Below are 13025 nucleotides of genomic sequence, written 5' to 3' on the forward strand. Positions count from 1 at the left end.
TACTGCGCGCGGGAGCACATGACTCTCTCTCGCACGCTCATATTTATGGTCACACACAGCTAGCATACGCCACGCAAACTATATATATGCAGGCTATCGCCTATATAGTATATTTTTAGTTACAAACCCGATGCTATTCATCAAACATTAACCCGAACCTGACCCGAAACCCGTGAGTTTCTCGGGCCCCTTCGGGCTCGGGTAGCAGACCTCTAACACACACACACACACACGTCTCCACCCCTTCCTCACCGTCCTCTCGTCTCCGCAGGGATCCCAACACCATATTCCGGGGAAACTCGCTCACGTCTAAATGCATCGATGAGACCATGAAGCTGGCGGGGATGCATTACCTGCAGGTCACGCTCAAACCCATCATCGATGAGGTGAGTCCCAGTCTAGGGTTGGGAATCATCGGATACTTGTTATAAAATGTAAATTTCGATTCCTCTTATCCTTTGTGAGCATTTCAAAATGACTTTTCAAGCTTGAGACTGTTCTCAGCACTGCAGGCGTGAGTAACTACAGTATATCGAGCAGCTCTTAAATTCTAATATTAGAGAGAAAAAAGAAAATTCACTCGTTCTTGACTGAATAAGTTGACCTATATTTCTAATGTATATTTTATTTATAAAGTACGGTGTTATTTTACTTTTGATTACAGTTTCTGTGCCTGAAAATTTTAAAACAGTTTATATCAATTGTATCTTTTGTTCAGTTGTATCTATTTGTTGCGTTTGGAAGAATTTTATTTGTTCTTTTTTAATTACTGAGTTTGTCTTTAATAATGCTTTACATTTATATAAGTTAAGCTATAGTTGTTTTTCTATGGTATTTTTAAACCACAGGCAAAAGTTCCTTTCAGTGTTCTTTAGCCTGTTGATTTCTGTTCATGATACTCAGCTACAATTAAATGTTTTGCAAAAAGACCAAATGTGAAAGATATCCAAGTTTTTTAGATTGTTTGCCTCGAAATTAGAAATCGATAAGGAGAATCGAAATAGGAATCGTAATCGTTCAAATTCAAATGATACCCAATGCTAATGATAGCTGCCGCTCGTCACGAGCGCTTCGTTCACTGTTGGTTTGTGTGCAGATCTGCGACGACCACAAGCCGTGTGAGATCGACCCCGTCAAGCTGAAGGAGTCCGAGAACTTGGACACAAACAGGGTGAGTGTTTGCTTTTCTATGGTGAATAAACTCAGTCGAATCATCAAGTCAAGTACGTTCATTTATACAGCGCTTTTACAATATAGAGTTTCACAGCAGCTTTACACTGATAATAGGAGATTACAGGAACAGAGATTGTTTCGGCTTTACAGCAGATCTAGAATAAAGTTATTGTCCAGATAAAGTTAGTTTTGATTGATTCACTTCCGTTGTAAAGATCATTAGTTATTAACTTAGCGGCCGCTAACACACACCGCTCTAACAGAAAACTCTCAATGCGTTCAGATCACATAAGTCTGATATCACAATCTGATTCTAAAATTATTCTTTCCTTTCTAATTGTTTGAATTATAAAGTTAGCATGGAATCAAAATTTCTTTATGGAATATTGTTGTGTTTATTCTAAATGATTTACATCATTATTATCATATCAAATTGATGTTCCTGGTAATCTTGAATCAGAATAAGTTCCTCTTGCAGCTTCTCTTCTCTTCTCTGATGATGTGGGCGGGGCTATAACCTGTCACTCACATGAGATCAGCCAATAGCAAAACACAACCATCCAATCAATTCCCCACAGACACTATCAAGCCCCGCCCACATTTGTTCGTGTTCCAGAAGCGTTTCACTCGGATATACGACACAATACAGGAGAAAAGACCAGCGCAACTTCACTTTCATGAAGTGCGAGAGGAAGAGGAAATTATTCTGATTCAAGATACATATCAAGGAACATGAATTTAACACAATAATAATGTGCATTTTTGAATCATTAAGACTGCATTTTTGATTGAGCATATCTCATGCAATGAATGCCCTTGCATTTCACTTTCAGCATGCAAGCTTTTATACTTGTTCCAAGTTTTCAGAATTGTTGAAGAGAGAATGTCGATTATTAATCGATTATTTTCTCCCAGCACCGGTGTGACGTCACGGCTTCACACGTCAGATAATCGATTATTTTCGAATCATCTTCTTGTGTGTTATTGTCCTGTCAGGAAAACCTCCGTCAGTACGTGGACCGGATCTTCAGCGCCATCACGAGCTCGGGTGTGAGCTGCCCGACGGTCATGTGTGACATCTTCTTCTCTCTGAGAGAGTCTGCGGCCTCACGCTTTCAAGGTAAACACTCACTCGCTGCATTTCCCAGAAGCACGATCAACTTGGGAAACAGAGTTATTAAACATTCCTAACAATTTTAACGTTACTTTTGAATGTTCTCTGAAACGAACGTCCAATAAAAAGTTTCAGAAATATGTTCCATGAACGATGAATAAATAATGTTTTTGAGAACATTATTAAAGACTAGATAACTTTTGAGAACGTTTCCTGTTAGCTGGGCAATAATCCATTTAAAATCAATAGAAAGAGTTACTCTTTAAAGGAGTTTAAACAAAACTGAACAAACCCCGAGCTCTTCCAGTGACTCAAACGTGACTTGGCCAAAAAAGTCCCAGTTCTCGTTTGTATTCACACTGTTCATGTACACACTAGTGCATTCAGATACGTTTTTGAAACAAAAAAAGCTTGTTGAATTGCGCTAGTTACTTGAAAACCCTGCTTGCATTTTAATGCATTGTATTTTTATGGGCTGAAATTCAACATGGTTGTATATTTAAGCTGTGAATATTTAAACTCAAAACATTTCACACATGTTTTCATTATTAACAATTCAACAAATCCATATTCACCTTTCAGATTTCACTTCTTAAATATTAATTCTGTTAATAAACACAGCTTTTGTGTCTTCATCAGCTTTTGCATATATATACCGGAAATCATATACCGGTATATGAAAATCATCACAAATACCACTTGCTCCATTTCTGTAAATGTTTTTTTTTATGAATGAATGACTCTTTTACCCGTCGCTTTATAGTTTTGAGTTCCAGGATGTCAAATGTTGAATTCTCTATCGAATTTGGACCGCTGAATTTGTGGAAGCGAAATAAAATGGACCGAAAATTGCCTGTTGAATATTATAGGTTGTATTTTAATATTTTGTAAGTGAAATCTGAAAGGTGAATATGGATTATTGAATTTTTATTAATGAAAATGTGTGTGAAATGGCTTGAATTTAAATACTCACAGCTTAAATGTTGAATTTCAGCCCATAGAATTGCAAGCCCTAAAAATACAATGCATTAAAACGCAAGCATGGTTAATGCAATGCATATTTTTTCAAGTATATGCACTTCAAGAAGCTTTTTTGTTTTAAAAACATTTGTCATTATTTTACTTTCATACACGGTCCAGTTCTGGAACTCACTTACTTCATAATATTGTTTTCTCATCACAGATTTTAACAGTCCCTTCGCCTGCTTTATTGTAACATTTGAGCATTACACTATGTATTGCGAAAAGCTTGGTGAAAACAAAAGTGAAATGCCCACCAGACGCTGCAAGACGACACCAGAAGTCTTTGGTTTGTGGTTTTGAAAGTAGTTTAATGGTCTATAAAGCGGCTGATGAGCATCTAAATACATTCAGATGTCAGATTTCACGGACTCTCCTGTAAACTCAGGGCTTTTCCAGATACACACACACACACACATGAGACAGCAAGTAAGTGCGTAAGAACAAAATCAGAGCGGTATTCGAGGTTAAGCGTATCCCATCATGCATTAGGTTCGGGAAATCGCGTGCCCCGAAACCGCGAGATAGAGAGAAAACATATATTACATGTAATTTGGAAGTAAAACAAATTGTTAAAGTGTCTTTTCATTGGTGCAAAGATGTATTTTCTACACAAATGCTTTTCATCACTTAATTAGAAGCAGAAATTTTACATAGGAACTACTGACCTGATATTTAGAAGCTTATTTTAAAACGCAAAGTATTGAAAATCTTAATAAAGCTCTGTAAACACGTGCATTTTTGGGTAACACTTAACAATAAGGTTCTTTAGTTAACATGAACTAGTAATGAACTGCACTTATACAGCATTTATTAATCTTTGTTAATGTTACACTTCAACATTTACTAATACATTATTCAAATCTTGTTAACATTAGTTTAATGCACTGTGAATAAATACAGTTACAAATGTATTGCTCATTGTTAGTTCGTGTTAGTTAATACATTAACTAATGAACCTTATTGTGAAGTGTTACCCATTTTTGCAACACTATCAGTGTGTGTGTCCCATCGGGTGAGCAAACGTTCTACACACACACTTCTTCACACCTTCTTGAAGCCAAATACAGGAAATACGTCATGTAAGTGGTCAAGTGCAGAGAGCGCATGTGTGTGTGTTTGGAAAGGCCTCAGACATTAGTTGTTTCTCCAGAACACTTCTGGTGTTTATCCGTCAGTGTTACACTGCCACCTTCAGGACACAGATCAACACTGCAGAGGACAGGATCAGATACACACAACCTTCTCTCAAAGTTCCTCCAGGAGCGTTTCATTCAAAGTTATCTGGTGTTATAATGTTCTCAAAACTTAAAAAAAGTGTTCGACGAATTTCAGAATTATGCACAAGTAACATTTTTTTGATGTTTTGAGAACATTATAACACCAGATAACTTTTGAATGAAACATTCCTGGATGAACATTTGCTCATACTCTGAGAGAACATTGTGTGTATCTGATCCTGTTCTCCGCAGTTCTGAAGACGTTATTTCTGAATATTTACTGAACGTTTAAAACACCAAGATTTGTTTTAAAACATTCAAAAAACTGGATAATGCGAATATATACGGAACATTAAATTGTATAATTCTGCAAACATTATATTAATGTTACTTTTGAATGTTACTTTTGTGTCGTAACAATTAAAAAAATGTTAGATGAATTTCAGAATTATGCACAAGTAACATTTTTTAATGTTACTACGCGTTTCGTAATGTTCAGAGAACATTCAAAAGTAACGTTTCCATAATGTTTGAAGAATTGAATGTTCCCTTACACTCATATAACAGGGAAGAAAAAAAACATTTTAAAAACTAGAAGTTTTAAATGTTTGCAGAATTGAAAGTTCCGTATATATTCGCATTACCAAGATTTGTTTTAAAACATTCACAAAACTGGATGTTTTAAACGTTCAGAAAATATTCAGAAATAACGTGTTCAGAACTGCGGAGATTAGATTCTCAGAACGTTCTCAAAGTTATGAACAAATGTTCGTCCAGGAACGTTTCATTCAAAGTTATCTGAAATAATGTATAATAATTAATAATGTTCTCAAAACATAAACATTTTTACTTGTACATAATTGACCCTTCGCTAAGCCCCGCCCTCCTTAGTTACTGTTGCTACGCCTGTCAAGCTTTCGCGTCTAGCACGTCTATTACAGTGTGTGTGCACCGGTGTCAGACATTCCCAATGAGATAATTAGTCATTTTTGGCGAATATGTGAAATATCTGAGAGAGCAAGACTAAAGGGACTGCAGTGCATTCGAGCGATATATCCACGACATAATATGCAACCGATTAGAGAATAATTTCATAAAAATTGAAGCTAAAGCCTATAGTCGCATCAGCAGCGCCTCATACGCCGACCATTCACATGAGAAACACACACATTGAGGAACAGCGGAATTCGTGCACAGCAGGGTAAGTGAAATGTGAAACTAATCTAATAATTATAAATCAAACAGTTTATCCATAAATCTTGTGGAATAACACTAACACCGGGAGAGCCGCGATCGGATTGGGTTAAAGTTACTCAGTCAGGGGAAGTAGAACGTCGATTAACAAAATGCTGAAATATATATTTAAAGTATGTCAGTGAGCCTCCGTCTTGACTTTAATCGTCTTATTTTACGTTAAAACATGCATTATGAACAAAGAACCGTCATTATTTCCAAGCAATATGTGTTTTTGTTAATCCTGTGGACGTGTAGTTGTGAATCTCACACTGCTGATCCATCATTCATCATTTCTCCCCTCGACTTTTAGATTTTCGGGAAGGAAAAAAACTCCACTCTCCCTTCCAAACTTTTATGATACCGGGTATCAGATTTGCATAATCCATACGCACAAAGCTTGCCAGACCTCCCGCGCCTAGTTACGGTTGCTAAGACACGATTGGCTAGTGGCAGTTTTCGGGCGTGGCTTAGCGAAGGGTCAATTCATTGAATGTTTTTCAATGATGTTCATTTTTTAAATGTAACGACGTGTTTCGGAATGTTCAGAGATCATTCAAATGTAACGTTTTCATAATGTTTGAAGAATGGAATGTTTCCTTAACGTTCATATAACCAGGATTTCTTTTTTAAAACATTATTAAAAAAACATCAGGAGAACATTCAGAAGTAACATTAATATAATGTTTGCAGAATTATAAAATGGAATGTTCCCTTATTTTTTTTTTTTACTTAGAGAACATTCAGAAATAACGTTTTCAGAACTTAATGGGAACGTTATCCAAACCATCACGTGAGATCCGTGATGATGATGCTGTGTGTGTGTGTGTGTGTGTGTGTGTGTGTGTGTGTGTGTGTGTGTGTGTGTGTGTGTGTGTGTGTGTGTGTGTGTGTGTGTGTGTGTGTGTGTGTGTGTGTGTGTGTGTGTGTGTGTGTGTGTGTGTGTGTGTGTGTGTGTTCTCAGTCGACCCGGATGTTCGCTACACGGCTGTCAGTAGTTTCATCTTCCTGCGCTTCTTTGCTCCTGCGATCCTGTCCCCGAGCCTCTTCCACCTGCGACCTCATCACCCGGTGTGTGTACAACACACTCCACACACACTCCGTTCAGCTCTTCATCCTCATCTGATGCTTTTTTCTTATCCGTTCTGTCTCTTGTTGTCTGTGTGAAGGATCCCTGCACGTCTCGGACGCTGACGCTCATTTCCAAAACCATCCAAACTCTGGGAAGCCTCGCCAAGTCCAAATCTGTAAGTGTGTTCACAACAGTTATTTCATATTTACATATAGCTATAATATAATGTAATATAATTATTATTCATTATTGCATGAAAACATTGTAACTACAGTGAAATACTGATAAGGACTGTTAGAGAAAATGTCCTCTGTCTGGACCGTGTTGAGATCAGTTCCTGAAATGTGAAAGTTCCTGTGTTAATTTTGTGTTTATATATACTGTGTGTATATATATATATATATATATATATATATATAAATATATGTGTGTGTGTGCGTGTGTGTGTGTCTGTGTGCGTGTGTGCATGCTTTTGGCATTTGCATTAGTTTGTGGGGGGGGGGGGGTTACGTTTAATGAATACTTTTTTCTTTCAGTTTTACTTTTAATAATTTTATATGTGCTTTTGGCAATTTTTATGCATTTATATAGTTTTAGCCTTTAATTTATCATTTTTTCTTTCTGTTTTAGTAGTTTTGTTTATTTGTAATATTTCTATATAGATTTTATACTTTGAGTTTAGTTTTAGTAATTTTTAATATTTAAAAAAAATTCCAGTTTTTTCCTTTGCTAACTTTTTTTTTTATCCAATATTATATTTTAACTAATTTCAGCTCAATTTCAATTAGCAAAAATATATTTTTTAACAGTTTTAGTAAAATTTAGTGAAATTTGTAAAGATCATGCTATTATTTTTTTTATAAAAAACAAATAATGTCACAGCATAACAAGGTTAAACAGATCTTTTTGCACAAAAAATACATATATACAGTGAAAGCATTTCAATAAAAAAAAACATTTAGGTAGATTAAAAAACATGTATGCTCTTTAACTCTTTAAAATGTAGTGATGGTGACGTAAACACTGATATTGTGGTCAATAGGATGTTATCTGGTCTGTCATAATGTTCTCAAAACGTTAGCACAAAAACAATATTTATACATCGTTCATGGAGCGTTTTTTTCCCTGAAACGTTTTAGTTGGACATTAATAATTTTTTTTAATGTTACTTGTTTCAGAACTTTCAGAGAACATAATGTTTAAAGAATGAAACGTTCCCTTAACTTTCTCATAACCAAGAAGAAACATTTTAAAAACATTCAGAAATAATGTTTTAACTCAACTGAACATGAAGCTCTTCTCTTCTCGTTGTTACAGGCCAATTTCAAAGAGTCCTACATGGCCGCATTCCACGACTACTTCAATGAACAAAAGTACGCGGATGCGGTGAAGAACGTGAGTTTCTCGTGCGTCTACACACACACATTGTTCAGACACCAGATATAATGTGTGATATTGTTTCACTAGTGTGTGCAGGACACTATAGTTAATTTATGTAAGTGAGGAGAGCAAAATAAAGTAAATGTGACATATTATACACAAAAAGTGTGTTCTGACGTTCTAAACTCACACACACACACACTCACACACACTTCCTCTCTCTCACAGTTCCTGGATCTGATATCGTCCTCGGCTCGGTGGGATCAGAAGAGCATCGAGACGCCCATCATGCTGAAGGAAGGGTGAGAGACGCTCACGGTCCAATCACACGGCTCATACGGCCGTCACATGACACGGAGGCTTTATCAGTGTGTGTGTGTGTTTGTGTTTCTCTGCTGGACGCAGCAGCGTTAAACTCGTTATTAAGAGGTTTGAAGTCAAGGGCTCTGGCAGGTAAGACTCACCTGTGTTAGATGCCATTGTGACCTTTGACCTCGTGACCCTCATCATGACTTCGCCAGTATCTGAGACTAGATTACCCAAATCTCAGCCTAGTCGTGATGTTCCTGCTGGACGCTCCCGTAAACCCTGTTCACACCGCTGGCGACAGTGACCGCTGGCGATAAAAGTTCAGAAATTTCAACTTTATGCAAATGAGAAGCAATTTTCGCAAGCGACAACCAATAGGAAAGAAGTCTTTCAGTGGAGCTCAGGTCATTGTCTCAAGTCACGAGTGCAGGCAAGAAGAGTTCGGGGCGTTTCACAGTTTTATATGATTTGACTCATCCGCATACATGGATATAATAATATGATGCATGGAAAACAAACTGTCGACCGTCTCAGTGACTCATACATGTATAGTTCTAGTGTTGTAATTTTATGATGCAAGTTTAGCACTGTTGCAGTTCATTATACAGTTTCCCCTGCATTATGTTGATGATTTGTCAAATTTGAATGACGTTTTATTAATTTATGACAGTAAGTGTGTGTGTGTAAGAGTGTGTTTGTTTGTGTGTGTGAGTGTTTGTGTTTGTTAGTGTGTGTGTGTGTGTGTGTTGATGTGAGTGTGTGAGTGTAAGAGTGTCAGTGTTTGTGAGTGTGTGAGTGTCAGTGTAAGTGTGTGTGTGTGTGTGTTGATGTGAGTTTGTGAGTGTGTGAGTGTCAGTGTAAGAGTGTGAGTGTGTGTGTGTTGGTGTGTGTGTGTGTGTGTGTGTGTGTGTGTGTGTGTGTGTGTGTGTGTGTGTGTGTGTGTGTGTGTGTGTGTGTGTGTGTGTGCGCGCGCACTGGAGCTGTGCTTCATTTGCTCATCATTTATTCTTAATTTCCATTTATTGAAAATCTATTGAAATATTAAAAGGATCCCATCAGTGATTTTTCTTTCCAAGTAATGAGAATGCAAATATGAAATATTCACCTATTTTACACAACATTTACTGAAATTCATATATTCATTTTGAGAACATTATTAAAGCCCAGATAACTTGTTACTGGAGGACCATTTGATCGTAACCTTGAGACGTTGTTCCCTGTCGCTGTACATGTGTGTCCGTGTGTGACTGAGACTGGAGGGAGTTTGAGTTTCTGAAGTGTTGTTCTGTTCTTCCAGGTTCATGATCAAACGAGCTCAAGGCCGAAACCGCTTCGGTCTGAAGAACTTCAAGAAGAGATGGTTCCGCCTCACCAACCACGAGTTCACCTACCATAAAAACAAAGGTAACGCAAAAGGTTTGTCCTGAACTCTCACTACAGGTGTGTGAGGCGTCTGTGGAGGATCATCTATGTGTGTGTGTGTGTGTGTGTGTGTGTGTGTGTGTGTGTGATCCCATCATCAGGACATCATCATCAATATCTCAATAACGGTCCATGTAGAGAAACATTACACTGATTCATGATGTGATTAGGGATGAGTCACGATTTTCGAATATTCGATTAGTGGATTTTATTATAGAATATCGAATAGGTTGTGCGATTATTGTCTATAAAAAAACTCATGTTTTCGGTTCGGATGCGGTGACACGTTCATGTAACCAGAGGGTGGCGATGCCAATAATGCATCTAAAAGCTGTCAAACTCTCAGACAGCAGAAGACGGCACACATTGTCTCACACAGAGCATGTGAGCGGAGTGGTAATATTTCCTCCAGAGCGAGAGCGCATTTCTGAAGATTACGCGGCGCTCGCTCAGAACGCCCGCAGTGACGCGCTTAATCTAATCACATATTTATATTGATTTAATTACTTAAATATATGGGAGAGAATGTTAAACCATAATGAGCATTTTCGTAATATATTGCCTATTCCGCATAAAGCTTGCCACAAAGAACCAGGCAAAAGTAATGATTATGCATGAAACATTTGAATTGTTTATTAATAAACTAGTGTTTTCTGTGTCAGTGTCGGCTGCAAAGATAAAGTAGACGATTCTGACTCGCCGTCTTTCGCAGAAGTGAACACGCCTATAGAGAAAAATGCACACTTCATACGGATTAGTCTACAAAGCAGAGAGAAGCCCATTTCCTGTCGTTTTTAATTGTTTTGTTTAAAAGTAGACATTTCAAGCTTTTTATATATATACATACACTTCTCAGGTCTGTGAGGCAAGTATCTTATATGCTGAGTTTCGGTTGATTTATGAGACGCGCTCCAGTTCACGTGCCGGCCCCTCCGTGTCCTGATTATATTGTCTACTATATTTGCTTCTCATTTATTAATCCAGGCAATTTGAGACACTGAAGACTGGAGTAATGATGCTGAAAATTCAGCTTTGATCACAGGAATAAATTTCACTTTACTATATATTCACATAGAAAACAGCAGGTTTACATTTGAATAATATTTCACTGTTTTACTGTATTTTTGATCAAGTAAATGCAGCCTTGGTGAGTAGAAGAGACTCTTTCAGAAACATTATGAAGTCTTAATGATTCCAAACACTAGTGTATAGTCTATTTTTTAAATGTTGACCGTTGTAGTGGACGCCGTACAAAAACTGAAGACCTGCAGAAAACACTGACACACACTAATAATTCAAAGATGTTCCTGTCTGTACTCCGTTTATACTTCCATTCACCCAGTCCGGTTTGTGTTGGTCATTGATGAGTGTGTGTGATCTTCAGTGCTGATGTGTGTGTGTGTGTGTGTGTTGTGTCCAGGAGAGGGCGCTCTCTGCAGCATCCCTATAGAAAACATCCTGGCTGTGGAGAGACTCGAAGAAGAGTCCTTCAAAATGAAGAACGTAAGAGGAACTCTTTCACAGTCACATTTGAAACGTGTCTGTGTTTCTACATACAGTCAAACCAACAATTATTCAGACCCCAGATATAATGTGTGATATTGTTTCACTAGTGTGTGCAGGACACTATAGTTCATTTATGTAAGTGAGGAGAGCAAAATAAAGTAAATGTGACATATTATACACAATAATTCTTCATACAGTGACTACCAGTGAAACATTAGGAGCAAAAATTATTGGGACACTTTGAGCTGATCATGTTTTGCTGAAGTGTTTTTTCTTTAATAACTAATGCACCTTTTTACACCACAGACTGAACAACATGAAGCATTGCTTGGTGATTGGTTGAGTTAAACTGGTATTATCTAATTGTGTAGTTAAATTTAACAGCTGACAGATATTCAACATAATTCATGTGTGAGACAGTCTAACAGAAGGACGGAAAAAACCAGTCAAATATATTATTACAGTCATATTTTATTATCATTTTCTAGCGAATAAACTGTGATAATGTGAGAAATGTTGAATAATTGTTGGTTTGTCTGTATATGTTGTTGTCCCTGCAGATGTTCCAGGTCATCCAGCCAGAGAGGGCGCTCTACATCCAGGCTAATAACTGCGTTGAGGCTCGCGACTGGATCGACATCCTGACCAAAGTCAGTCAGTGCAACCGCAAGCGCTTGAGCACGTTCCACCCGTCGGCGTTCCTCAACGGACACTGGCTGTGCTGTAAAGTGTCCTCGGACGCGGCGCCCGGCTGCACGCCCTGCACGGGGTGAGCAAGATATTAACCATAATAATTATAACGGCAACACATAGCCGCTGAGAGGCTAAGCAGCTGGAAAAATCCACGACGCGTTTCCATGCATTCGTAATCCGTGAAAATATATTGACATGATGTAAAAGATAGTCCACGCGCAGTAACAATTGATTATGAGAAACGTATTATATCAATGAAAGCCTATAAACGGTCAACAGGAAGTGAGCACTCCTCGCTACACAATGTAAACAAAACAGGAAACACTACCAGGTAAATACCCACCTATACCCATGTGACCAATCCACCTGGAAACCTACGCGCAAAATACAAAATAAAAGACAAACATTTTCTGCACTTACAATAATAATAATAATACAGTGTTTCCCTTAGGATTTTTTTCACGGTGATGCAACTACTAGTGTCGCGTGTTACGAGTGCGTGGCGTTGTCATAGATTGGGTTCTTTGTACCGGTGCTTTTTTAGAGTGAGCTGAAATGACAAGAGTGCACATAAATTTGGTAAATAAATATAAAGAACATTTATTTTCACATCACATGACGTGTTTTTTTTTCACACAAATTCTGTGTTTCTGGTAATCAAATGAAGAAATAAAACATTAATTTAATTTCTTTTAATAATATGACATTAAACAAACTTTTTGTCAAACAACGTGCTGCATAATGAGCTTTACTGTTAAAATTAAAACATGGAAGAAGAATTGTGATTATTCCTTAAATAAAGTTTTGATGATAATTTATTTGTATTAGTGTTAGTATTATTATTATATTGAGAAGCATCTAAATTCTACTGTACCACAGTAAT

The 13025-nt window shown here is 37.4% G+C and overlaps 1 protein-coding gene across 7 annotated transcripts in view; it reads left to right on the plus strand.

The window, feature by feature from the left end:
* The window catches only part of rasa3 (RAS p21 protein activator 3), a 61259-nt gene that overhangs the window by 38707 nt on the left and 9527 nt on the right, over nt 1-13025 (plus strand). For 2 of the 7 annotated variants that reach the window (XM_077238037.1, XM_077238039.1), the window contains exons 12-22: nt 272-386; nt 1097-1171; nt 2170-2293; nt 6725-6831; nt 6930-7007; nt 8150-8227; nt 8441-8514; nt 8618-8665; nt 9819-9937; nt 11364-11446; nt 12010-12218. In XM_077238037.1, coding sequence (XP_077094152.1) covers nt 272-386; nt 1097-1171; nt 2170-2293; nt 6725-6831; nt 6930-7007; nt 8150-8227; nt 8441-8514; nt 8618-8665; nt 9819-9937; nt 11364-11446; nt 12010-12218 — 1110 coding nt within the window. The remainder of the gene's footprint in view (nt 1-271; nt 387-1096; nt 1172-2169; nt 2294-6724; nt 6832-6929; nt 7008-8149; nt 8228-8440; nt 8515-8617; nt 8666-9818; nt 9938-11363; nt 11447-12009; nt 12219-13025) is intronic. The other 5 variants (XM_077238043.1, XM_077238041.1, XM_077238042.1 and 2 more) reach the window with 3 other exon arrangements.

This window comes from Siphateles boraxobius, unplaced genomic scaffold (assembly GCF_051911475.1).
Source record: "Siphateles boraxobius isolate OS27281-9 unplaced genomic scaffold, OSU_SipBor_1 215, whole genome shotgun sequence".
Classification (NCBI taxonomy): domain Eukaryota; kingdom Metazoa; phylum Chordata; class Actinopteri; order Cypriniformes; family Leuciscidae; genus Siphateles; species Siphateles boraxobius.